The sequence below is a fragment of the Symphodus melops genome, assembly GCF_947650265.1.
Source record: "Symphodus melops genome assembly, chromosome: 20".
Classification (NCBI taxonomy): Eukaryota; Metazoa; Chordata; class Actinopteri; order Labriformes; family Labridae; genus Symphodus; species Symphodus melops.
The window spans coordinates 16,681,737-16,707,485 of NC_136710.1; the positions used below are offsets into that span (position 1 = coordinate 16,681,737).

General features: G+C 38.4%; 1 protein-coding gene across 1 annotated transcript; it reads left to right on the top strand.

The window, feature by feature from the left end:
* Nucleotides 1–5,856: 5,856 nt before the first annotated feature.
* Nucleotides 5,857–12,180, top strand: LOC306841674 (uncharacterized protein; the record flags this gene model as incomplete). The annotated part of the gene is made up of 5 exons (XM_079371621.1): nucleotides 5,857–5,911; nucleotides 6,020–6,712; nucleotides 11,739–11,855; nucleotides 11,938–11,981; nucleotides 12,070–12,180. 5 exons carry the CDS (start codon nucleotides 5,857–5,859, stop codon nucleotides 12,178–12,180), a joined length of 1,020 nt encoding a protein of 339 aa, XP_079227747.1.
* Nucleotides 12,181–25,749: the final 13,569 nt, after the last annotated feature.

A 25,749-nucleotide genomic window follows, 5' to 3' on the forward strand; every position in this document is an offset into this window, starting at 1 on the left:
GGGCAGCATTTGGCTGCACATAGAAAAGAGAGAGAGTGAACACACATCACAACAACCAGTGAGTATATTTCCTTTATTGTAAGATGTTTCTTTCCGGCCAATCAAACGCAGCATGGTCTGTGAAGAGGGGAGAAACTGTCGGTACTCTTTCATTCAGAACGACTATTTGATCAAGATGACATCTCCAACAGTTGTCTACCTGACCTGTTTGATCCTGGGGGAAATGGGTCAGTTGAGGTTTTACTGTTTTTTTTCTTGTATATAATGTAATCTTCATGTAAAATTCAATATATATTTTTAAACTGCGAACTTTTGTCTTTTCATTTCAGCATGGACCTTTTCTTCAAAGTTGTCTCTAACAGTTCAGCACGAGAGACAGGAAGCTGGGGAGAGCTTGACTTTAACATGTTTCTTCAAAGATCAGCCAGCTACGAGAGTTTATTGGTACAAGCAAACAATCGGAGAGAAACTAATGCTTGTCTCTGAATTCTACAAATACAATGAAGCTGATCCTTTTCATGGTGAATTTATAAACAATACACGCTTCACTCTGGAGGCGCAAAATGGTAAAAATCACCTAACCATCTCAGATTTGAACATGTCAGACTCAGCTACCTATTACTGCATAAGTTGTAGTCGCTGCTCATTAGAAATTCTGGAAAGTGTGATTGTCAGTGTAGAAGGTCCAGGATCGACCATCCCAGCTGTGATCCATCAGTCAGAATCTGAGACCATCCAGCCAGGAGGCTCTGTGACTCTGAACTGTACAGTCTACACTGGGACCTGTGATGGAGAACACAGTGTTTACTGGTTCAGAGACTTTGATGAATCTCATCCAGGACTCATTTACACCCATGGAGGCAGGAATGATCAGTGTGTGAGGAAACCTGACTCACAAACACACACCTGTGCCTACAACTTACCAATGAAGAACCTGAATGTTTCTCATATTGGGACGTACTACTGTGCTGTCGCTTCATGTGGACACATTCTGTTTGGAAAAGGGACCAAGCTGGACTTTGAAGGTATGTTACTCTTTATCCCAAGTCGTTTTATTTGACAAAAAGTTGTGATAACTTGATGCATCATGTGTTTTGTTAATCAGGCGGACAGTGTTTAATGGCAGAATACATTCACACAAAGAAAAGATAGTTGGGCCAGATTTAGCAAGTCGCTAATTTCCATCTGTCGTACCGCATGATGAAAAAAGACACCTTGTACAATAAAACGACACTCAACAAAAAGCACAACTGACAACATAACTTTAATAAACTACATTATAAAATGCTACAAACACTCGAGAAAACGGAAGTATATCCTGCTGTGAACAAAGTATTTCAAAAGGCCGGAGTCGAACTAACGACTGTTTTATATTATGAACGTACATTTTAAAAATGGGTAAATGGGAGGGAAATCTTTCTATCCATTGTTATCTCAAATAATACATAACTGCCTAATCAATCCAAACATTTCCACTGACATAAAACTCAAAGCTGTGTTTATGTCTGATTTACTGACAGATGAGGTGAACTCTCTTGCCTTGGTGTATTCCTTGAGTGGAGCTTTGATATTTGCGACCGTCCTGATAGTCGTCATGGCCTTCTTACTGTACAAGATGAACAAAAGAAACCGTCTCCTATCTCAAGGTAAGGTAGCTAACATGGCTTACAACTGTCCGTCTATCTGTGTGTTTCTCATGACTGTTTTTCTGTATTTCACAATCAGAGACTCAAACCAAATTGTCCTCTTCTTCTATCGGAAACCATGAGGTGAGAATTTAGTTTTTACCTGTTAAATTACAGTTCAAATTCTTTTTTTTTTTTTTTTATTGCATCTCTTGACAAGGTTTCTTTTCTCAAGAACCAAACAGTGACAAATTGTCACATATTTCTACAGGGTCACAGAGATGCAGATGGACTCTTCTATGCCCCTCTTAACATTAATATATCCAACACATCAAGAAGACAGAGACACACACCCAAAGACCAGTGTGTGTACTCCAGTGTTCGGCCGTAGAAGCTAATTGTTTCATTTTTACTTCTTCAGATTCACTTGAAATTTTTGAGGTCGGAAACTTTGTGTATCAAATGACTCTGAGTCTGTTTGCCCTGAACTGTATGTGTTTTGTATGAATTGCTTATGTGTTAAGATTGTGGTCATTGTGTACATGTTTGTTGGTATCTCTTTGTTATTAAGTTTATTATGTACATTTTCGGGCTCACTGTCTGTTACATGACTTACTTCATATTGTAAATGTTTCTATTCAGTCTGGAGTTTTCCCCAATTATCTGAAACATGCTATTGTTACCCCTTTACTAATATCAAACTTAATCCTTCACTCATCACTAACTATCAACTCATCTCCAACTTACTGTAATCGGTAACGTTGAAAAGGTTGTCTACAAACGACTACACAATCGCCTAACCCTTCAAAATCTGTACCAATCAGGTGAAAGAGCAAACCACAGCACTAGTTTGTGCCATTAGATAAAATTCAACTTATGTTTGAGTGGGGTTTTTTTGTTAAGATTTGCAATTTTAGATTGTTCAACTTTTGTATTTGGTGATGGAAAGCATCTCACGACCCCCCCCCCCCCACCCCCCCCCCCCCCCTCCCCTTCAGTGTCTTTGAAGTCACCACTTTAAGAACAGTACAATGTGGAGAAGACTCAGACCTGGACCCCTGATACATTTAACAATGTGGTGCAGGATCGTTTTTAACTAGTATTTGAGATATTGAAATCAACATATAGTGACTGCAAATTTACATGTAAAAGTGGGCATGGCCATTTTTACATGTACATTGCACAATGGAATCAGAATCCTAAAGAACCCTTAGTTTGACCTCTCACAAGATACCAAAAGCAAAGGTTAACATTTTCACCAAGAAGTATACAGTTAAATTCCAATAAGGAACTATTCCAGGTAGCCTGACTTTGAGCCGCTCTCACGGACTTTCCTACAGGAGTTGGACTTAAATGTTTTTGTGTTATAAGACACCTTTATGAACATATCTGAGAAGAAATCTATTGGTAAGAAATGTATTCCCAGATGTTTGCAATATTCCCGTACTAATCTGACAATTTCCGCATTCACTATGGGGTGCAACAAGGTTCAGTTCTCAGTCATATACTATTTAGTCTTTCCACGCTCCCTCTTGGTTCCATCAAACAGAAACACTATATCTCCTATCACTCCTATGCTGATAATATACAACTCTATGTTTCACGTTCCCCAGGTACCCACGGCCTTGATATATGTTCTACAGCTTAACAAAGATGTAACAGAAATTCAGGTTGTAGGCCCAGAAAGACAAAGACAGGAGCTCATATCTACTTCATCTTTTTCCTCTTCAGTACACTGATAATGTCAAAAACCTCGGTGTTACTGTTTCAGATCTAAACTTTCAGAAGCACATTTACAGGCTTTTATCATCTTAAGAACATATCCAAACTCAGGTGCTTCACGACGCAGTCCGACTGTGAACAATTGATTCATGCATTCAAATCCAGCAGACTAGATTATTATAATGCCCTCTATGCTGGGTTTCCCAAAAAATCAATAAAAAAAATCAATAAAAAAAAATGGCTATTCCAAAATGCAGCAGTAAGAGTGCTCGCTGGGACAACGAAAATATAACATATAGCACCCATCCTAAAAAAAACCTTCTTTGGCTTCCAGTTTACTACAGCATTGAATTCAAAATATTACTTGTAGTTTATGATGCATTACAGGGAATGGCACCTCAATATCTTTCTGACCTATTCACTGACTACAGTCCAGTAAGACCCCTCAGATCAGCAGGTATGGGTCTGCTGAATATACCTACATCCAAGACGACATCTGGTGAAGGTGCATTTAGTCACCATGGGGCAGTTTTATTAAATAAACTACCTGCTGATCTGAGGTCTGTCGAAACTTTAAATTCTTTAAAAAGGGGTCTTAAAACGTGCTTTATTCCCCTTGGCCTTTGGCTGCTAGTTTATCTTTGTCTGTTTTGATTTGTTGTGTGTATCATTTTGATTGAACAGTTACTGTTTGTGTTTTTCTTTGTCTTCTGTAAAGCACATTGGGTTTACGTTTGTATGAATTTTGCTATCCAAATAAAATAGTTTAATTGAATTAAATGAGACTACAGTTGTTGTCGGGGACATTAAACGTCATCAGGCCGGGAACTCTCACTAATCATTCTTACAGCCTCTAGTCATCTTTTTTAGTGCTCTTACAAATGTTTAATAAAAAACTTATTAAGCTAAGGTTTTGCTTGCACATCTTGTGTAAGACTGTGAGATTTGGACAGGGATGAGTTTTGCCCCCTAGCCTGGTATGAGTTACGCCTGTCTCTTCACACATGAGTCCTGCCCCCCCTCTCTTGCAGCCTGCAGACAGACCCTTCTCGGTGGTTGTGACGTTTTAGTCCGATGGTCGTGGCTGGGTCTCAGGGACGTCGGAAGGTAGTAGAGCCAGAGCACCTCGCTGACGGTTGGGGGAGCTCCATCCTCTCGAGAACAGCTGGATGCTGCTGCTGCTGCTGCTAGGGCAAGGCCTCCTAGACAATGAGTAGCAACCTTCAGTGTTGGATTAGGAGCCAGTGGTGAACAGCAAAAACTGCTGTTCCTCAAGTTTCCACTTGAGGCTGGATGCAGGAGCCCATGAGGTCATATAAGTGAACAATGTCTGTTTTAACTACTAAAATAAGCATGTTTACAGCCTGTTGGTCTGAATGGCTTTTTTTTTCCTTTTTGTGACTTGTATGTTTTGATTTTATCAAACAAGAGTTTTTCATAATATCACAAGTGAGCATGTGATTTCAAACATTTTGAAAGCATAATACTTTCAAAGTCTGTAAAACAATTTATCACAGATGTTTAGTTCATCCCGTTCTTGGGTAAGACACTGAACCTCAAGTTGTTCCTGCTGCATCATTGGCAGCGATGAATGAATGTCTATGAATGAAATTAGTGACTTCTGATGGTCACTTTACATGGAAGCCTCTGCCATCTGTGTGTAAATGAGTGTTCGTGAACAGGTTCGACCTGAGGTGTAAAAGTGCTTTGAGTAGTCAGAAGACTAGAAAAATGCTCTACAAGCTCAAGTCCATTTATCAATACATTTAAAAAGTCTAACTCCTGCAACTTTAACTGTAGTTTCCAAATGACTGTTTGTTAAGCTGCAGAAATAAATCACTTTTAAATCTCATATCAAATTCCAAATCAATATGTTTTCATATTATTTATTCATAAATAAGTAGTAGTAAGTAGTGGTGTAATAAGCAGGATAATGTATTGTGAGCTTTAGACCCCTGCACAGTTAAAATATGCAGACAGACAGTTTGAAAGATGAACTGATAGATTCAGTCTGCAGTTACATGTGTAGGATGTGTCATTACCACTGCAAAGTGGCAAACCTGCTGCCAACATTACGCCTGCAAAACTGAATGTAAACAAGTCTACCACTGTTTCATCTGTTGGTACAGTGTCAACCATGATTTCTGTCCACAGTCATCAGTCACCCCGTTTTATGTAATGTCACTGTTAGTTATTGATGTTATCCTCAAAGTATCCCTCTTTTGTGTTGCCATGCATGTAATATATGTGTAAATACTTTTACACCCTTGGTTGGCAATTAAACAGAGATAAACTCTATCAGCTGCCATCACAGGGTGAGGGGGCAGTATCTGACTGCACAGAGAAAAGAGAGAGAGAGCGAACACACATCACAACAACCAGTGAGCATGTGATTATATTTCCTTTATCGCAAGATGCTGTTTCTGTTTGGCCAATCAAACGCAGCGTGGTCTGTGAAGAGGGGAGAAACTGTCAGTACTCTTTCATTCAGAACGACAATTTGATCAAGATGACATCTCCAACAGTTGTTGTCTACCTGACATGTTTGATCCTGGGGGAAATGGGTCAGTTGAGGTTTTACAGTTTTTTTTTCTTGTATATAATGTATTATATTCTTCATGTAAAATTCAATATATTTTTTTAAACTTGCAACTTCTGACATTTCATTTCAGCATGGACCTTCTCTCCAAAGTTGTCTCCAACAGTTCAGCACGAGAGACAGGATGTTGGAGAGAGCTTGACTTTAACATGTTTCTTCAAAGATCGGCCAGCTGAGCGAGTTTATTGGTACAAGCAAACAATCGGAGAGAAACTAAGACTTGTTTCTGACTTCTACGTACATTTACCTGAAAGTAATCATGGTGAATTTATAAATAATCCACGCTTCACACTGGAGGCTCAAAATGGTATAAATCACCTAACCATCTCAGATTTGACCATGTCAGACTCAGCTACCTATTACTGCATAAGTTGTAGTGTCTGCTCACTAGAAATTCTGGAAACTGTGATTGTCAGTGTAGAAGGTCCAGGATCGACCATCCCAGCTGTGGTCCATCAGTCAGAATCTGAGACCATCCAGCCAGGAGGCTCTGTGACTCTGAACTGTACAGTCCACACTGGGACCTGTGATGGAGAACACAGTGTTTACTGGTTCAGAGACTTTGATGAATCTCATCCAGGACTCATTTACACCCATGGAGGCAGGAATGATCAGTGTGTGAGGAAACCTAACTCACAAACACACACCTGTGCCTACAACTTACCAATGAAGAACCTGAATGTTTCTCATGTTGGGACGTACTACTGCGCTGTCGCTTCATGTGGACACATTCTGTTTGGAAACGGGACCAAGCTGGACTTTGAAGGTATGTTACTCTTTATCACAAGTCGTATTATCTGACAAAAAGTGATAACTTCATGCATCATTTATTTTTTTAATCAGGCGGACAGTGTTCAATTACATTAAACATTTATACAAAGAAAGATAGTTGCACCAGATTTAGCAATCACTCATTTCCATCTGTAGTCTGAAATAAAAGTGAAGCTAGACACCGTGTACAATAAAACCACACTCAACAAAAAGCCCAACTAACAACACAATGTTCATAAACTACATTATAAAATGCTACAAACACTCGAGAAAACACAAGTATATCCTGTTCAGTAAGAAGTCTATAAACAAAGTTCAATTTAAAAGTGACCAGGAAATACAATAATGTTCAATGACTGTATTTAAAGTTGTCAAGGTTCTCATGTAGGTAATGATTAACATCTATCCAGGATCAGTGATGACAATACTGATCGCTCAAAGACTTTTTTTATTTAGTTTTATTGGGGTCTTATTGCCTTTATTCAACAGGACAGTTGATTTAGTAGGAACTCATGGGAGAGAGATTGGGGAAAGAAATGCGATAAAGGGGCCACAGGTCGGACTTGATAAGGTGCAAACTATGCGACTGTTTTATATTATAAAAAGTAAAAAAAATTAAAATTTGGGAGGAGAATGGAAGGGAAATCTGTCCATATAAGGTTATCTCATATAAGATAATTCAAAGCTCTGTTATGTCTGATTTACTGACAGATGGGTTGATCTCTCTTGCCTTGGTGTATTTCTTGAGTGGAGCTTTGATATTTGCGACCGTCCTGATAGTCGTCATGGCCTTCTTACTGTACAAGATGAACAAAAGAAACCGTCTCCTATCTCAAGGTAAGGTAGCTAACATGGCTTACATCTTTCTGTGTCCACTAAATATGATTTTTTTTTTTAAGATTGTTTTTCTGTGATTTTTCAATCAGAGGCTCAGGCAAGATTTTCTGCTCCTTCAACGAGAAACCATGAGGTGACTTTTCTTTTTTTTTTTTGCCTGTTAAAATATCATTTAAAATCATTCTTATTGCATTTCTTGACATGGTTTTAACTTATCTCAAGAACCTAATAGTGACATATTGTCCATATTTCTAAAGGGTCACAGAGATGCAGACGACCTCTTCTATGCCCCTCTTAACATTAATATGCCCAACACATCAAGAAGACAGAGAAACACACCCAAAGACCAGTGTGTGTACTCCAGTGTACGGCAGTAGAAGTTAATTTTTTCATTTTTACTTCTTCAGATTCACTTGAAATTTTTGAAGTCGGAATCTTTGTGAATCAAATAACTCTGAGTCTGTTTGCCCTGAACTGTATGTGTTTTGTATAAATTGCTTTTGTGTTAAGATTGTGGTCATTGTGTACATGTTTGTTGGTATCTGTTTGTTATTAAGTTTATTATGTACATTTTCGGGCTCACTGCCTGTTACATGACTTACTTCATATCGTAAATGTTTCTCTTCAGTCTGGAGTTTTCCCCAATTATCTGAAACAGGCTATTGTTAACCCTTTACTAATATCAAACTTAATCCTTCACTCATCACTAACTATAGACCCATCTCCAACTTACTGTGATCAATAACGTTTTTGAAAAGGTTGTCTACAAACGATTACACAATCGCCTAACCCTTCAAAATCTGTACCAATCAGGTGAAAGAGCAAACCACAGCACCCCGGTCCCCCCATAACCATATTCACTGTATGTCCTGTCACTGTATGTCCTGTTGTCCCACATGTATCCCCCTGTGTTCACCCTCTGTCGGCGCGCTGCCCTTAAAACTGTATACTGGTGAAAAAGAATTTCCCCTCGGGGACAATAAAATAAAAAATCTAAAGTCTATAAGTCTAGTTATTGCCATTAGTTAAAATTCAACTTGTGTTTGAATTATTTATTTTTTTCACTATAATGGATAAGATACGCAATCTTAGATCTTAAAACTTTTGTATTTGGTGATGGAAAGTATCTCACGACCCCCCCTCAATGTCTCTGAAGCCCCCAGGGGGTCCTAATCCCCACTTTAAGAACAGTACAGGGTGTAGAAGACTCAGACCTGGACCCCTAATACATTTACCAATGTGGTGCAGCATTGTTTTTAACTAGTATTTGACATATTGAAATCAACATAGAAAGTGACTGTAAATTTACATTTTTAAAAAAGGGGTCTTAAAACATGCTTTTTCCCTTGGCCTTTGGCTGCTAGTTTATCTTTGTCTGTTTTGATTTGTTTTGTGTATTATTTTGATCGAGTTAACTTTGTGTTTGTGTGTTTTTCTTTGTCTTCTATAAAGTACATTGGGTTTACATTTGTATGAATTTTGCTATACAAATAAAATAGAGTTTTATTGAATTAAATGAGACTACAGTGGTTGTCGTGGACATTAAACGTCATCAGGCCGGGAACTCTCTCAGTAATCCTCCTTACAGCGTCTAGTCATGTTTTTTAGTGCTCTTGCTTAGATGAATAAAAAACTTATGCTACGATTTTGCTTGCTTGTCAAAATCGTTGATTAGATTAATGAAGCATAATGGTAGTGAAAAAATCATCAATCCCAGTTTTTTTACAGCTCATGTAATTCTCTGAGATTTGGACAGGGATGAGTTTTGCCCCCTCGCCTGGTATGAGTTACGCCTTTCTCTTCACACATGCCCCCCCTCTTGCAGCCTGCAGACAGACCCTTCTCGGTGGTTGGGACGTCGTAGTCCGATGGTCGTGGCTTGGTGTTGCTGCTGCTGCTAGGGCAAGGCCTCCTAGGCAATGAGTAGCAACCTTCAGTGTTGGATTAGTGCTGAACTGCAAAAAACTGCTGTTCATCAAGTTTCCACTTGAGGCTGGATGCTGGAGCCCATGAGGTCTGTTTTTACTGCAGAAATAAGCATGTTTACAGCCTGTCTTATTTTTAATTTCACACAATTCTTTTTGTGACTTGTAGCCTACATTTTTATTGTAGAAACATACAAGTTTTTCATAATGTCACAAGTGAGCATGTGATTTTGAACATTTTGAAAGCATAATACTTTCAAAGTCCATCTTCCAATTTATCACAGAGATGTTGAGTTCATCCTGTCCTTGGGTAAGACACTGAACCTCAAGTTGTTCCTGCTGCATCGTTGGCAGCAACGAATGAATGTGTATGAATGAAACTATACACATTACATGGAAGCCTCTGCCATCTGTGTGTGAATGAGTGTTCGTGAACAGGTGAACTAGAAAAATATTCTCTACAAGCTCAAGTCCCTTTATCAATAAATTTAAAAAGTCTAACTCCTGCAGCTTTCAATGCAGTTTCCACATGACTATTTGTTAAGCTGCAGAAATGAATCACTTTTAAATCTCATATCAAATTCCAAATCAATGGGTTCATATTATTTATTCATAAATAAGTAGTAGTAAGTAGTGGTGTAATAAGCAGGATAATGTATTGTGAGCTTTAGACCCCTGCACAGTTAAAATATGCAGACAGACAGTTTGAAAGATGAACTGATAGATCCAGTCTGCAGTTACATGTGTAGGATGTGTCATTACCACTGCAAAGTGGCAAACCTGCTGTCAACATTACGCCTGCAAAACTGAATGTAAACACGTCTACCACTGTTTCATCTGTTGGTACAGTATCAACCATGATTTCTGTCCACAGTCATCAGTCGGCTGTCTTATGTAATGTCACTGTTAGTTATTGATGTTATCCTCAAAGTATCCCTCTTTTGTGTTTCCATGCATGTAATATATTTGTAAATACTTTCACACCCTTGGTTGGCAATTATACAGAGATAAGCTCTATCAGCTGCCATCACTGGGGGAGGGGGCAGCATCTGGCTGCTAATAAAAAAGAGAGAGAGTGAACACACATCACAACAACCAGTGAGCATGTGAGTATATTTCCTTTTTCGTAAGATGTTTCTGTTTGGCCAATCAAACGCAGCGTGGTCTGTGAAGAGGGGAGAAACTGTCAGTACTCTTCCATTCAGAACGGCAATTTGATCAAGATGACATCTCCAACAGTGGTCTACCTGGCATGTTTGATCCTGGGGGAAATGGGTCAGTTAAGGTTTTATAGTTTTTTTTCTTGTATATAATGTATTATATTCTTCATGTAAAATTCAATATATTTTTTTAAACTGGCTACTTTTGTCTTTTCATTTCAGCATGTACCTTTTCTTCAAAGTTGTCTACAACAGTTCAGCACGAGAGACGGGAAGTTGGAGAGAGCTTGACTTTAACATGTTTCTTCAAAGATCGGCGAGCTACGCGAGTTTATTGGTACAAGCAAACAATCGGAGAGAAACTAAGACTTGTTTCTGACTTCTACGTACATGTACCTGAAAGTAATCATGGTGAATTTATAAATAATCCACGCTTCACACTGGAGGCGCAAAATGGTAAAAATCACCTAACCATCTCAGATTTGACCATGTCAGACTCAGCTACCTATTACTGCATAAGTTGTAATCGCTGCACATTAGAAATTCTAGAAACTGTGATTGTCAGTGTAGAAGGTCCAGGATCGAGCATCCCAGCTGTGGTCCATCAGTCAGAATCTGAGACCATCCAGCCAGGAGGCTCTGTGACTCTGAACTGTACAGTCCACACTGGGACCTGTGATGGAGAACACAGTGTTTACTGGTTCAGAGACTTTGATGACTCTCATCCAGGACTCATTTACACCCATGGAGGCAGGAATGATCAGTGTGTGAGGAAACCTAACTCACAAACACACACCTGTGCCTATAACTTGACAATGAAGAACCTGGATGTTTCTCATATTGGGATGTACTACTGTGCTGTCGCTTCATGTGGACACATTCTGTTTGGAAAAGGGACCAAGCTGGACTTTGATGGTATGTTACTCTTTATCACAAGTCGTATTATCTGAAAAGAGTGGTGATAACTTGATGCACAATTCATTTTCCTATTACGTGACTGTGTGCAATGCAAATGAAAGGAACTCTTTATTAGTGCCTTAAAAAACTTGTCAAGGAAAAGTGAACACATGCAACATCTCTGTTCCTCCTGTCTGTACAGATTCTGCAGACTCTTCTTTCGTCTGGAAGGGAGCTGTGACATTGACTTCCATGCTCTCTGCTTTACTGGCCTTCACACTCTGCATGATGAACAAGAGGAACAGCAGCCAATCTCCAGGTAGGACTGTTTAGTTTTGAAAGCTCATGTTGTCTGTGCACATCTGTTCACTAAGACGCGATCTTCTTTGTGCCCCGACCAGAGTCTAAAAAAAGTGATCGAGCTTCATCCACTGTCCCGTCAGAGGTGAACAAAAATAAGTCACATTTAAATGACTATTGAATTCCAGCTGGACATTTACTGCATGTTGCATTGTTCCCTGTTTTGTCACTAGAGTTACCAAAACACACACCACCTTTATTATGCTGCTGTCAACCTGACAAGATCAAGAGGACAGAGGGATCCAACATGGACTGAATGTGTGTACCACGGCTTTAGAAAGTAAAATCTGCACCTGTTACATTTGTGCTTAACTCCACAGTGAGACAGATTTTCTAACCGCCCATTTGAAGACTTACTGTAAATATAGATCTGTGTGAAATGTTATCGATTGTTCTGAAATGAAGCAGGTCAAACATAGTGTATAGAGTTTGAAGGTAATCTTTAGGGGTAAACAAAACAAAAATTAAAAGATTTAACTCGTAAATGTACTCGACCGATCCGCATGAAAAAGACTCTTAAAGGCTTTTTCCTCTGCAGACAGAATTTCCTGCAAGTCTGCACGCTTCTGTCTTCAGAAAAGATGCAGTTTTATTGCTGTATCTTTTCAGGGTCCTGATATTTTATGACAATGTGATGATGATGATGATGTGCCAAAGGTATTTGTTTTATAATATCTGCATAAGTAAATCCCCAAAACAACTATTTTAAATGTTCAAGAGTTTTTTACAGACAGGAAGTAGTCGACTTCCTTCTTTGTGAAACTTTTACTGAAGTATAACAAGTTGCTCCGTGTTTCTCATTTTAGAGCAGGCGGCTGCTGCTCAGACTTAAATAACATTATTCCTGTAAATGTATGACTTCATTCTCGGACATGTACAACTATTATCTCAAAATGTTCTTTTAACGTGGCCCTAATCCTCCGTTGTATAAATCATGTTTGGTTTATACGACGGCTTATACAATCTGGTTTATACAATCTAGAGAATAATTACTGTGAATGATTTCCAGTTTTCTCTATTATTTGTATTTGTTTGTATATAAAATGTTTCTTCAATCATTCAATAAAATTGATCAAAACTAAATCATTGTGAATTTCTTATATTTTTGTGCATATTTAATCTAGCAGTTGGGCTCTGATGACACCATTGTTTCATCATTGAATGTGGCTCAGCTCATCAGTAGTAGTTATAATTCAGCCAATCCCATTTTTAAAAAAAAATCCACAAAGGAAGAAAAAATATTCAAAATAATGTCTAAAAAATGTAAAGATTTGAAGTCAGTCTATTTATGCAGTTATTTGTGAGTGACTTGTTCTATCATGCTATTGAACTTAGACGGATGGGTGTTTGGTAATAAGGACAACAGAATGCTGTGTATAGATATGTACATTACATAATTATCTTCATGATGCTTCTGTATCCTATATATGAAGATGTGGCTTTTCAATGCAGTTCATAATAGCAATATACATTTTATTTATAAGACACATTCCAGTACAGGTATGCTCAGTATGCTTTACACAGAGGTTAAAAAAATAGTTTCAATTACCATGCAAGTGATCCCACAAACACATGAAGAGTAACTAAGTGAACTAGTGATCTACGAATGATTGGGAGAATTGGTTTTGAGCTTTAAAAATACAGAGATTTGTGATGGAAGATAGATGTACAAAATATAAAAGGTCAGAGTAAGTATTGTATATAGGATTTAACTTAAACATCCCAACTAATACAACATGTGAGAAATGAAGAGTTACATTTGTAAGTCATGTTTAACTGAACATCAACATACAATGCTGGACTAGATGAACATGTGCAAAATGATGACAGTTGTAAGAACAGGTAGATTGTTCCAGAGAGAGGGTCCACAGTTAAAAGGTCACCTCAATGAAGCCTTTTCAGGTCAGGCTAAAAGACCTCCACTTGGTGACCTGAAGGGCCGAGTTTAATCTGTGAGCAGGTCAGAAATGAAATATTGAGTGTTTTATGGACTAACGCTAGCAAGAGTGATTCTGTGTCTCCAATGGAGTGTTAGAGTGGAGCGATTGTAAAATACTGCTTTCTAGACTTCAGCTATTTTCGAATAATAGTGAGGAACCGGCTTATACCCATGCATTTAACTAAATGGACTCCTGCTGTGTGTCAAAAATGGTGTGAAAAAACATAACTATGTTCAGGTAATTTCTCACTGCCACAATACTGTTGTCTTCTTTCTCCTCCCGTGAATCATCTCACTGACTGGACTTAGGTGGCAGTGAATGTTCGCATTGCCCGAATTACTATACGACACACTTTATTGTCCCCAGAGGAAACAATGGTCTTGGCCTAAAGTTCTGATTCACCACCGTCAATAAATCAAAACAAGAGAAAAACACATCCAATCATTGACATTGACATGAATTTAGCCCATCAATCCATGCTATCAATAGATGTTTAAGGTTATTTTTATGGAGGTAAAATTTCACCATCACTTGGTGAATTAAATTCACAACAGTCATATAAGATCAGATCAAATTAGATAATGAATTTAATTAAGATAATCCTTTATTTGACCCATAATGGAGAAAATTAAAGCATTGCAGCAGCAAACAGCAGTGTAGCAATATGAAACCTCAGTACAACATGTCTGCTTGTATGATGCATTTCTTGTCACAACAGGGTCAATGCTAAAGTTTGTTAGCCAGTGCCCATATTTCACCAAGGCCCTCAAGCAAAACTCTTAAGCTTCAGATGCTACTCTGACTAAACTTGTTGATCCTGCCTCATGATACAGTTATTTTGTAATGGGGGGGGGGGGGGGGGGGGGGATTCTGTTTAGGGCCCTAATTTAGCCATCCCATAATGCACAGAATCTGCAAATACAGCATGCAAGATAAGATTGTAAAGTAAGAAACATTATACAGAATTTTGATTGATGTTGATATTGATGTTAGTAATTGGAAAGAAAGCTAGGATTATAAAAAAACACTGTGTTAAATACTTGATTCCAATTGGTTAATTAATTATATCTCTGGATAAATCATCATAAATAATGACACAGTCTTTAATCAAGTCTTATGAGTTCCTGTCCAGAAACATGTGACATGGCCACTATCTTTAAGGAGGTTAATTCCGTTTGTAATGTCTCTGTATGTATATATTATGTGCTACCCTGTGGTCATGTGTTTTTCTGCGTTCAGCCCGGTCATGTGACCTGCTCAGCCAGGTAGACAGGTGTGGGGGGCGTGGCCTGGGGAGAACAAAGGAAGATGGGAAAATGTTTGTGAGAATGTTTTTTTGGTTGGACTGGAAAAGAGGCCAGAGGAGAATTGGATTCAAAGATTCATGGAGGAGAATGGAGGAGCTTGTCTTTTTTTTGTGCAGTGTTTTCTTCTCCACATGACCAAAATGCATCTGTTTCGGAGGACCGTGAGAGACTGTGGGAGACCATGGGAGACTTAGGGAGAGGGACAATTCAGTTTTTTAAGGTAAGGAGAGGATCTATGCTGCAGGACCAGTGAGTGCCTCAGCAGTGGATACCTTTTTCCCTTTTAGAGGATATTTTTGCATAAAACGATTTTTTTATTTTTTTGTGTGGATTAACTTTTCGGAGGTTTTGAGTTGTTACCCTGGCAACTATGAAAGTGTTTCCTATAATTATGTTAATGTTAATGTTTGACATTAAAGGTGGACAATTTTATTTTTTTTCTTAAATAAGTTTAATTTGTGTCTCAGATGGCAACAAAGTGTACATTTATTTTCTCCTTTTGTCTATTTGAAATACTGACAGCTAACTGGGTGACCGGTGATTACGGTACATTTGATTTAAATATAACTTTTGCTTTAAAAAAGCATCTGCTTCGTGAATTGTAGAAGAAGGTATAAGAAAAGCAGATGGTTGTTAGCGACGTAGCTCTAATCACAGACTGTGGGTGGAGCAAAATGGGAGGACTAAAAGTTGATTGGGTGGACAAGTAAAGTAAAAACTTAAAACCAGGACAGAGAAATAAAAAACAGAAGCTCAGGGTGCAAAATGATGCACCCTCAATTGAATGGATGAAAAACATTTATCATTTTATTTTCATGAACTGATCAAAGTTTTAGAGGTGAATCACGTCGTGTTTAGTACATCCATAATCCTTGTTAACATGACACATGCATGTAACCTGTCTGTTCAACAGGGACCACATGCAGGACCCATTACACCCACGCTATTGCATTGCTGCCAGTTTCAGATGCTGCCTATGCCATCTTGTTTTTGAACCAGGCATGTGCACCTGAAGTCAACATGCTAGCCATTTTAAAGATTCACATGAACAGTAGAGACAGGATCAACACCAAGGATATGTGACAGGTTTAACACAGCAGCAGGGACCACAAAGGTGACAAGCTGATAAACCAAATCTGCAGTTATCCACATGTGCAGGATGTGTCATGACCACTACAACGTGACAAACCTGTCTCTGACAGAAGCTGTCAACAAGTTTCATTTCTGAATAAACCTTAAAACTGAATGTAGACAAGTCTACCACTGTTACATCTGAGGAAATGTTGAAGAAACGGAGTGGGGACAGTGTCAACTGTGTCTTCTGTCCACTGTCATCCGTCTTACATAACGTCACTATTAGTTGTTGATGTTACGACTATACTATCTTTTATATATTATCCTTGAATTAAGTTCATAGTATCGCACTTTTGTGTTGCCATATATATTATATATTTTTATATACTCTCTCACCCTTGGGTGGCATTTAAACAGGTCAGCTCTATCAGATGCCATCACTGGGTGAGGGGGCAGCATTTGGCTGCAGATAGAAAAGAGAGAGAGAGCAAACACACAACAACCAGTGAGCATGTGAGTATATTTCCTTTATTGTAAGATGTTTCTATCCGGCCAATCAAACGCAGCGTGGTCTGTGAAGAGGGGAGAAGCTGTCAGTACTGTTTCATTCAGAACGACAGTTCGAGCAAGATGACATCTCCAACAGTTGTCTACCTGACATGTTTGATCCTGGGGGAAATGGGTGAGTGACTTTTTTTTTTCTGACTTATGAGTTTCATGTGAAATTCAATACATTTTTATAAAATGGCATCTTTTCTCATTTCATTTCAGCATGGACGGTTTCTCCAAAGTTGTCTCCAACAGTTCAGCACGAGAGACGGGAAGCTGGGGAGAGCTTGACTTTAACATGTTTCTTCAAAGATCAGCCAGCTACGAGAGTTTATTGGTACAAGCAAACAATCGGAGAGAAACTAATGCTTGTCTCTGAATTCTACAAATACAAAGTAGGCGATCCTTTTCATGATGAATTTAGAAACAATCCACGCTTCACTCTGGAGGCGCAAAATGGTAAAAATCACCTAACCATCTCAGATTTGAACATGTCAGACTCAGCTACCTATTACTGCATAAGTTGTACTCGCTGCTTATTAGAATTTCTGGAAACTGTGATTGTCAGTGTAGAAGGTCCACGATCGACCATCCCAGCTGTGATCCATCAGTCAGAATCTGAGACCATCCAGCCAGGAGGCTCTGTGACTCTGAACTGTACAGTCCACACTGGGACCTGTGATGGAGCACACAGTGTTTACTGGTTCAGAGACTTTGATGAATCTCATCCAGGACTCATTTACACCCATGGAGGCAGGAATGATCAGTGTGTGAGGAAACCTAACTCACAAACACACACCTGTGCCTACAACTTAACAATGAAGAACCTGGATGTTTCTCATATTGGGACGTACTACTGCGCTGTCGCTTCATGTGGACACATTCTGTTTGGAAAAGGGACCAAGCTGGACTTTGAAGGTATGTTACTCTTTATCACAAGTCGTTTTATCTGACAAAAAGTGGTGATAGCTTGATGCATCATTTGTTTTATTAATCAGGCGGACAGTGTTTAATGGCATTAAACATTTAAACAAAGAAACGATAGCTGGGCCAGATTTAGCAAGTCGCTAATTTCCATCTGTCGTCCCGCATGATGACAAAAGACACCTAGTACAATAAAACCACACTCAACAAAAAGCACAAACGACAACATAACTTTAATAAACTACATTATAAAATGCTATAAACACTCGAGAAAAGTGAAGTATATCCTGCTGTGAACAAAGTATTTCAAAAGGCCGGAGTCGAACTAACTAACGACTGTTTTATATTAGGAACGTACATTATAAAAATGGGGAAATGGGAGGGAAATCTTTCTATCCATTGTTATCTCATATAATACATAACTGCCTAATCAATCCAAACATTTCCACTGACATAAAACTCAAAGCTCTGTTTGTTATGTCTGATTTACTGACAGATGAGGTGAACTCTCCTGCCTTGGTGTATTTCTTGAGTGGAGCTTTGATATTTGCGACCATCCTGACTGTCGTCATGGCCTTCTTACTGTACAAGATGAACAAAAGAAACCGTCTCCTTTCTCAAGGTAAGGTAGCTAACATGGCTTACATCTGTCTGTCTGTCTGCGTGTGTCTCTTGACGTACAGCTCCACCGTATTTGTTGACTTCAGAGACAAGTCTTAGTTACTCTCCAATTGTTTGCTTGGAACAGCAGCCAATCTCCAGGTAGGACTGTTTAGTTTTGAAAGCTCATGTTGTCTGTGCACATCTGTTCACTAAGACGCGATCTTCTTTGTGCCCCGACCAGAGTCTAAAAAAAGTGATCGAGCTTCATCGACTGTCCCGTCAGAGGTGAACAAAAATAACTCATATTTAAATGACTATTGATTTCCAGCTGAACATTTACTGCATGTTGCATTGTTCCCTGTTTTGTCACTAGAGTTACCAAAACATACACCACCTTTATTATGCTGCTGTCAACCTGACAAGATCAAGAGGACAGAGGGATCCAACATGGACTGAGTGTGTGTACCACGGCTTTAGAAAGTAAAATCTGCACCTGTTACATTTGTGCTTAACTCCACAGTGAGACAGATTTTCTTACCGCCCATTTGAAGACTTACTGTAAATATAGATCTGTGTGAAATGTTATCGATTGTTCTGAAATGAAGCAGGTCAAACATAGTGTATAGAGTTTGAATGTAATCTTAAGGGTTAAACAAAACAAAAATTAAAAGATTTAACTTGCAAATTTACTCGACCAATCCGCATGAAAAAGACTCTTTAAGCCTTTTCCTCTGCAGACAGAATTTCCTGCAAGTCCACACGCTTCTGTCTTCGGAAAAAACAGTTTCATTGCAGTATCTTTTCAGGGTCCTGATATTTTATGACAATGTGATGATGATGATGATGTGCCAAAGGTATTTGTTTTATAATATCTGCATAAGTAAATCCCCAACACAACTATTTTAAATGCTCAAGAGTTTTTTACAGACTACACAAGGAAGTAGTCGACTTCCTTCTTTGTGAAACTTTTACTGAAGTATAACAAGTTGCTCCGTGTTTCTCATTTTAGAGCAGGCGGCTGCTGCTCAGACTTAAATAACATTATTCCTGTAAATGTATGACTTCATTCTCGGACATGTACAACTATTATCTCAAAATGTTCTTTTAATGTGGCCCTAATCCTCCGTTGTATAAATCATGTTTGGTTTATACGACGGCTTATACAATCTGGTTTATACAATCTAGAGAATAATTACTGTGAATGATTTCCAGTTTTCTCTATTATTTGTATTTGTTTGTATATAAAATGTTTCTTCAATCATTCAATAAAATTGATCAAAACTAAATCATTGTGAATTTTTTATATTTTTGTGCATATTTAATCTAGCAGTTGGGCTCTGATGACACCATTGTTTCATCATTGAATGTGGCTCAGCTCATCAGTACTAATTATAATTCAGCCAATCCCATTTTTAAAAAAAAATCCACAAAGGAAGAAAAAATATTCAAAATAATGTCTAAAAAATGTAAAGATTTGAAGTCAGTCTGTTTATGCAGTTATTTGTGAGTGACTTGTTCTATCATGCTATTGAACTTAGACGGATGGGTGTTTGGTAATAAGGACAACAGAATGCTGTGTATAGATATGTACATTACATAATTATCTTCATGATGCTTCTGTATCCTATATATGAAGATGTGGCTTTTCAATGCAGTTCATAATAGCAATATACATTTTATTTATAAGACACATTCCAGTACAGGTATGCTCAGTATGCTTTACACAGAGGTTAAAAAAATAGTTTCAATTACCATGCAAGTGATCCCACAAACACATGAAGAGTAATTAAGTGAACTAGTGATCTACGAATGATTGGGAGAGTTGGTTTTGAGCTTTAAAAATACAGAGATTTGTGATGGAAGATAGATGTACAAAATATAAAAGGTCAGAGTAAGTATTGTATATAGGATTTAACTTAAACATCCCAACAAATACAACATGTGAGAAATGAAGAGTTACATTTGTAAGTCATGTTTAACTGAACATCAACATACAATGCTGGACTAGATGAACATGTGCAAAATGATGACAGTTGTAAGAACAGGTAGATTGTTCCAGAGAGAGGGTCCACAGTTAAAAGGTCACCTCAATGAAGCCTTTTCAGGTCAGGCTAAAAGACCTCCACTTGGTGACCTGAAGGGCCGAGTTTAGTCTGTGAGCAGGTCAGAAATGAAATATTGAGTGTTTTATGGACTAACGCTAGCAAGAGTGATTCTGTGTCTCCAATGGAGTGTTAGAGTGGAGCGATTGTAAAATACTGCTTTCTAGACTTCAGCTATTTTCGAATAATAGTGAGGAACCGGCTAATACCCATGCATTTAACTAGATGGACTCCTGCTGTGTGTCAAAAATGGTGTGAAAAAACATAACTATGTTCAGGTAATTTCTCACTGCCACAATACTGTTGTCTTCTTTCTCCTCCTGTGAATCATCTCACTGACTGGACTTAGGTGGCAGTGAATGTTCGCATTGCCCGAATTACTATACGATACACTTTATTGTCCCCAGAGGAATGGATGGTCTTGGCCTAAAGTTCTGATTCACCACCGTCAATAAATCAAAACAATAGAAAAACACATCCAATCATTGACATTGACATGAATTTAGCCCATCAATCCATGCTATCAATAGAAGTGTAAGGTTATTTTTATGGAGGTAAAATTTCACCATCACTTGGTGAATTAAATTCACAACAGTCATATAAGATCAGATAAAATTAGATAATGAATTTAATTAAGATAATCCTTTATTTGACCCATAATGGAGAAAATTAAAGCATTGCAGCAGCAAACCGCAGTGTAGCAATATGAAACCTCAGTACAACATGTCTGCTTGTATGATGCATTTCTTGTCACAACAGGGTCAATGCTAAAGTTTGTTAGCCAGTGCCCATATTTCACCAAGGCCCTCAAGCAAAACTCTTAAGCTTCAGATGCTACTCTGACTAAACTTGTTGATCCTGCCTCATGATACAGTCATTTTGTAATGGGGGGGGGGGGGGGGGGATTCTGTTTAGGGCCCTAATTTAGCCATCCCATAATGCACAGAATCTGCAAATACAGCATGCAAGATAAGATTGTAAAGTAAGAAACATTATACAGAATTTTGATTGATGTTGATATTGATGTTAGTAATTGGAAAGAAAGCTAGGATTATAAAAAAACACTGTGTTAAATACTTGATTCCAATTGGTTAATTAATTATATCTCTGGATAAATCATCATAAATAATGACACAGTCTTTAATCAAGTCTTATGAGTTCCTGTCCAGAAACATGTGACATGGCCACCATCTTTAAGGAGGTGAATTCCCTTTGTAATGTCTCTGTATGTATATATTATGTGCTACCCTGTGGTCATGTGTTTTTCTGCGTTCAGCCCGGTCATGTGACCTGCTCAGCCAGGTAGACACAGGTGTGTAGGGGGCGTGGCCTGGGGAGAACAAAGGAAGATGGGAAAATGTTTGTGAGAATGTTTTTTTGGTTGGACTGGAAAAGAGGACGGAGGAGAATTGGATTCAAAGATTCATGGAGGAGAATGGAGGAGCTTGTCTTTTTTTTGTGCAGTGCTTTCTTCTCCACATGACCAAAATGCATCTGTTTCGGAGGACCGTGAGAGATGATGGGACACCATGGGAGACCGTGGGAGACCATGGGAGAGGGACTATTCAGCATTTTAAGGTAAGGAGAGGATCTATGCTGCAGGACCAGTGAGTGCCTCAGCAGTGGATACCTTTTTCCCTTTTAGGGATATTTTTGCATAAAACGATTTTTTTATTTTTTTGTGTGGATTAACTTTTCGGAGGTTTTGAGTTGTTACCCTGGCAACTATGAAAGTGTTTCCTATAATTATGTTAATGTTAATGTTTGACATTAAAGGTGGACAATTTTATTTTTTTTCTTAAATAAGTTTAATTTGTGTCTCAGATGGCAACAAAGTGTACATTTATTTTCTCCTTTTGTCTATTTGAAATACTGACAGCTAACTGGGTGACCGGTGATTAAGGTAGATTTGATTTAAATATAACTTTTGCTTTAAAAAAGCATCTGCTTCGTGAATTGTAGAAGAAGGTATAAGAAAAGCAGATGGTTGTTAGCGACGTAGCTCTAATCACAGACTGTGGGTGGAGCAAAATGGGAGGACTAAAAGTTGATTGGGTGGACAAGTAAAGTAAAAACTTAAAACCAGGACAGAGAAATAAAAAACAGAAGCTCAGGGTGCAAAATGATGCACCCTCAGTTGAATGGATGAAAAACATTTATCATTTTATTTTCATGAACTGATCAAAGTTTTAGAGGTGAATCACGTCGTGTTTAGTACATCCATAATCCTTGTTAACATGACACATGCATGTAACCTGTCTGTTCAACAGGGACCACATGCAGGACCCATTACACCCACGCTATTGCATTGCTGCCAGTTTCAGATGCTGCCTATGCCATCTTGTTTTTGAACCAGGCATGTGCACCTGAAGTCAACATGCTAGCCATTTTAAAGGTTCACATGAACAGTAGAGACAGGATCAACACCAAGGATATGTGACAGGTTTAACACAGCAGCAGGGACCACAAAGGTGACAAGCTGATAAACCAAATCTGCAGTTATCCTTATGTGCAGGATGTGTCATGACCACTACAACGTGACAAACCTGTCTCTGACAGTAGCTGTCAACAAGTCTCATTTCTGAATTAACCTTAAAACTGAATGTAAACAAGTCTACCACTGTTACATCTGAGGAAATGTTGAAGAAACGGAGTGGGGACAGTGTCAACTGTGTCTTCTGTCCACTCATCGATCTTACATAACGTCACTATTAGTTGTTGATGTTACGACTATACTATCTTTTATATATTATCCTTGAATTAAGTTCATAGTATCGCACTTTTGTGTTGCCATATATATTATATATTTTTATATACTCTCTCACCCTTGGGTGGCATTTAAACAGGTCAGCTCTATCAGATGCCATCACTGGGTGAGGGGGCAGCATTTGGCTGCAGATAGAAAAGAGAGAGAGAGCAAACACACAACAACCAGTGAGCATGTGAGTATATTTCCTTTATTGTAAGATGTTTCTATCCGGCAGTTCGAGCAAGATGACATCTCCAACAGTTGTCTACCTGACATGTTTGATCCTGGGGGAAATGGGTGAGTGACTTTTTTTTTTCTGACTTATGAGTTTCATGTGAAATTCAATAAATGTTTATAAAATGGCATCTTTTCTCATTTCATTTCAGCATGGACGGTTTCTCCAAAGTTGTCTCCATCAGTTCGTCACGAGAGACGGGAAGCTGGAGAGAGCTTGACTTTAACATGTTTCGTCAAAGATCCTTTTGTTCAAAGAGTTTATTGGTACAAGCAAACGATCGGAGAGAAACTAAGACTTGTCTCTGAATTCTACAAATACAAAGTAGGCGATCCTTTTCATGGTGAATTTATAAACAATCCACATTTCACACTGGAGGCTCAAAATGATATAAATCACCTCACCATCTCAGATTTGAACATGTCAGACTCAACTACCTATTACTGCATAAGTTGTAGTGTCTGCTCACTAGAAATTCTGGAAAGTGTGATTGTCAGTGTAGAAGGTCCAGGATCGAGCATCCCAGCTGTGATCCATCAGTCAGAATCTGAGACCATCCAGCCAGGAGGCTCTGTGACTCTGAACTGTACAGTCCACACTGGGACCTGTGATGGAGAACACAGTGTTTACTGGTTCAGAGACTCTGATGAATCTCATCCAGGACTCATTTACACCCATGGAGGCAGGAATGATCAGTGTGTGAGGAAACCTAACTCAAAAACACACACCTGTGCCTACAACTTGACAATGAAGAACCTGGATGTTTCTCATATTGGGACGTACAACTGCGCTGTCGCTTCATGTGGACACATTCTGTTTGGAAAAGGGACCAAGCTGGACTTTGAAGGTATGTTATTCTTTATCACAAGTTGTTTTATCTGTAAAAAGGGTGATAAATTGATGCATCCTTTGTTTTATTAATCAGGCAGACAGTGTTTAATGGCATTAAACATTTATACAAAGAAAAGATAGTTGCACCAGATTTAGCAAGTCACAGATTTCCATCTGTATTCTGAAATAAAAGTGAAGCTAGACACCTTGTACAATAAAACCACACTCAACAAAAAGCACAACTGACAACACAACATCAAAAAACTACATTATAAAATGCTACAAATACAAGAGAAAATAGAACTATATCCTGCTTGATGCAATGTATAGAAAAAAAGTTCATTTTAAAAGTGACCAGGAAGTACAATAATGTTCAATGACTGTGTTTAAAGTTGTCCATGCTCTCATGTAGTTTTTTTTGTTTTTTGTTTTATCAGGGGGGCTGTTTGCCTTTATTCAATAGGACAGTTGATATAGTAGGAACTCATGGGAGAGAGATTGGGGAATGAAATACAATAAAGGAGCCACAGGCCGGACTCGAGCTCTGGCTGTCCACCTTTAGAGGAACACAGCCTCCGTACATGTGACGCAAACTAACCACCAGATTGTTTTATATCTCATTTGATTCATGATAACTGTCTAATCAAACAAACATGAACACTGATATAGAATTCAAAGGTCTGTTTGTTATGTCTGATTTACTGACAGATGGGTTGATCTCTCCTGCCTTGGTGTATTTCTTGAGTGGAGCTTTGATATTTGCGACCATCCTAGATAGATAGATAGATAGATAGATAGATAGATAGATAGATACTTTATTGATCCCGAGGGAAATTCAAGCTAGTCATCCTGATAGTCATCATGGCCTTCTTACTGTACAAGATGAACAAAAGAAACCGTCTCCTTTCTCAAGGTAAGGTAGCTAACATGGCTTACATCTTACTGTGTCCACTAATTTGTTTCTTTATGACTGTTTTTCTGTGATTTTACAATCAGAGGATCAGGAAAGATTTTCTGCTCCTTCAATGAGAAACCATGAGGTGACTTTTTTTTTTTTTTTTGCATTTTGAGTTACCTTTCAAAATCCTTTTTCTTGCGTCTCTTGTCATCCCAGTGACAGATTGTTCATATTTCTAAAGGGTCACAGAGATGCAGGCGACCTCTTCTATGCCCCTCTTAACATTAATCTGCCCAACACATCAAGAAGACAGAGAAACACACCCAAAGACGAGTGTGTGTACTCCAGTGTACGGCAGTAGAAGTTCACTGTTTCATTGTTACGTCTTCAGCTTGACCTTTTATATCGTATTTTATAAGACTTGTAATTTTTGTGAATCAATGTCTTTGAATATGTTGAGTTTTTTGGGGCTTTTATGTGTTTTGTATGAATTGCATTGCTTTAAGATTGGGGTCATTCTGTACATTTGTTGGTATCCAATTGTTACCAGGTTAATTAAGTACATTTTTGGGCTTTTATGCATTCTCTCTTTGTATTCCTCATTGTTGTTCCTGTTGTCCATACTTCTTTACTGCTGAGGT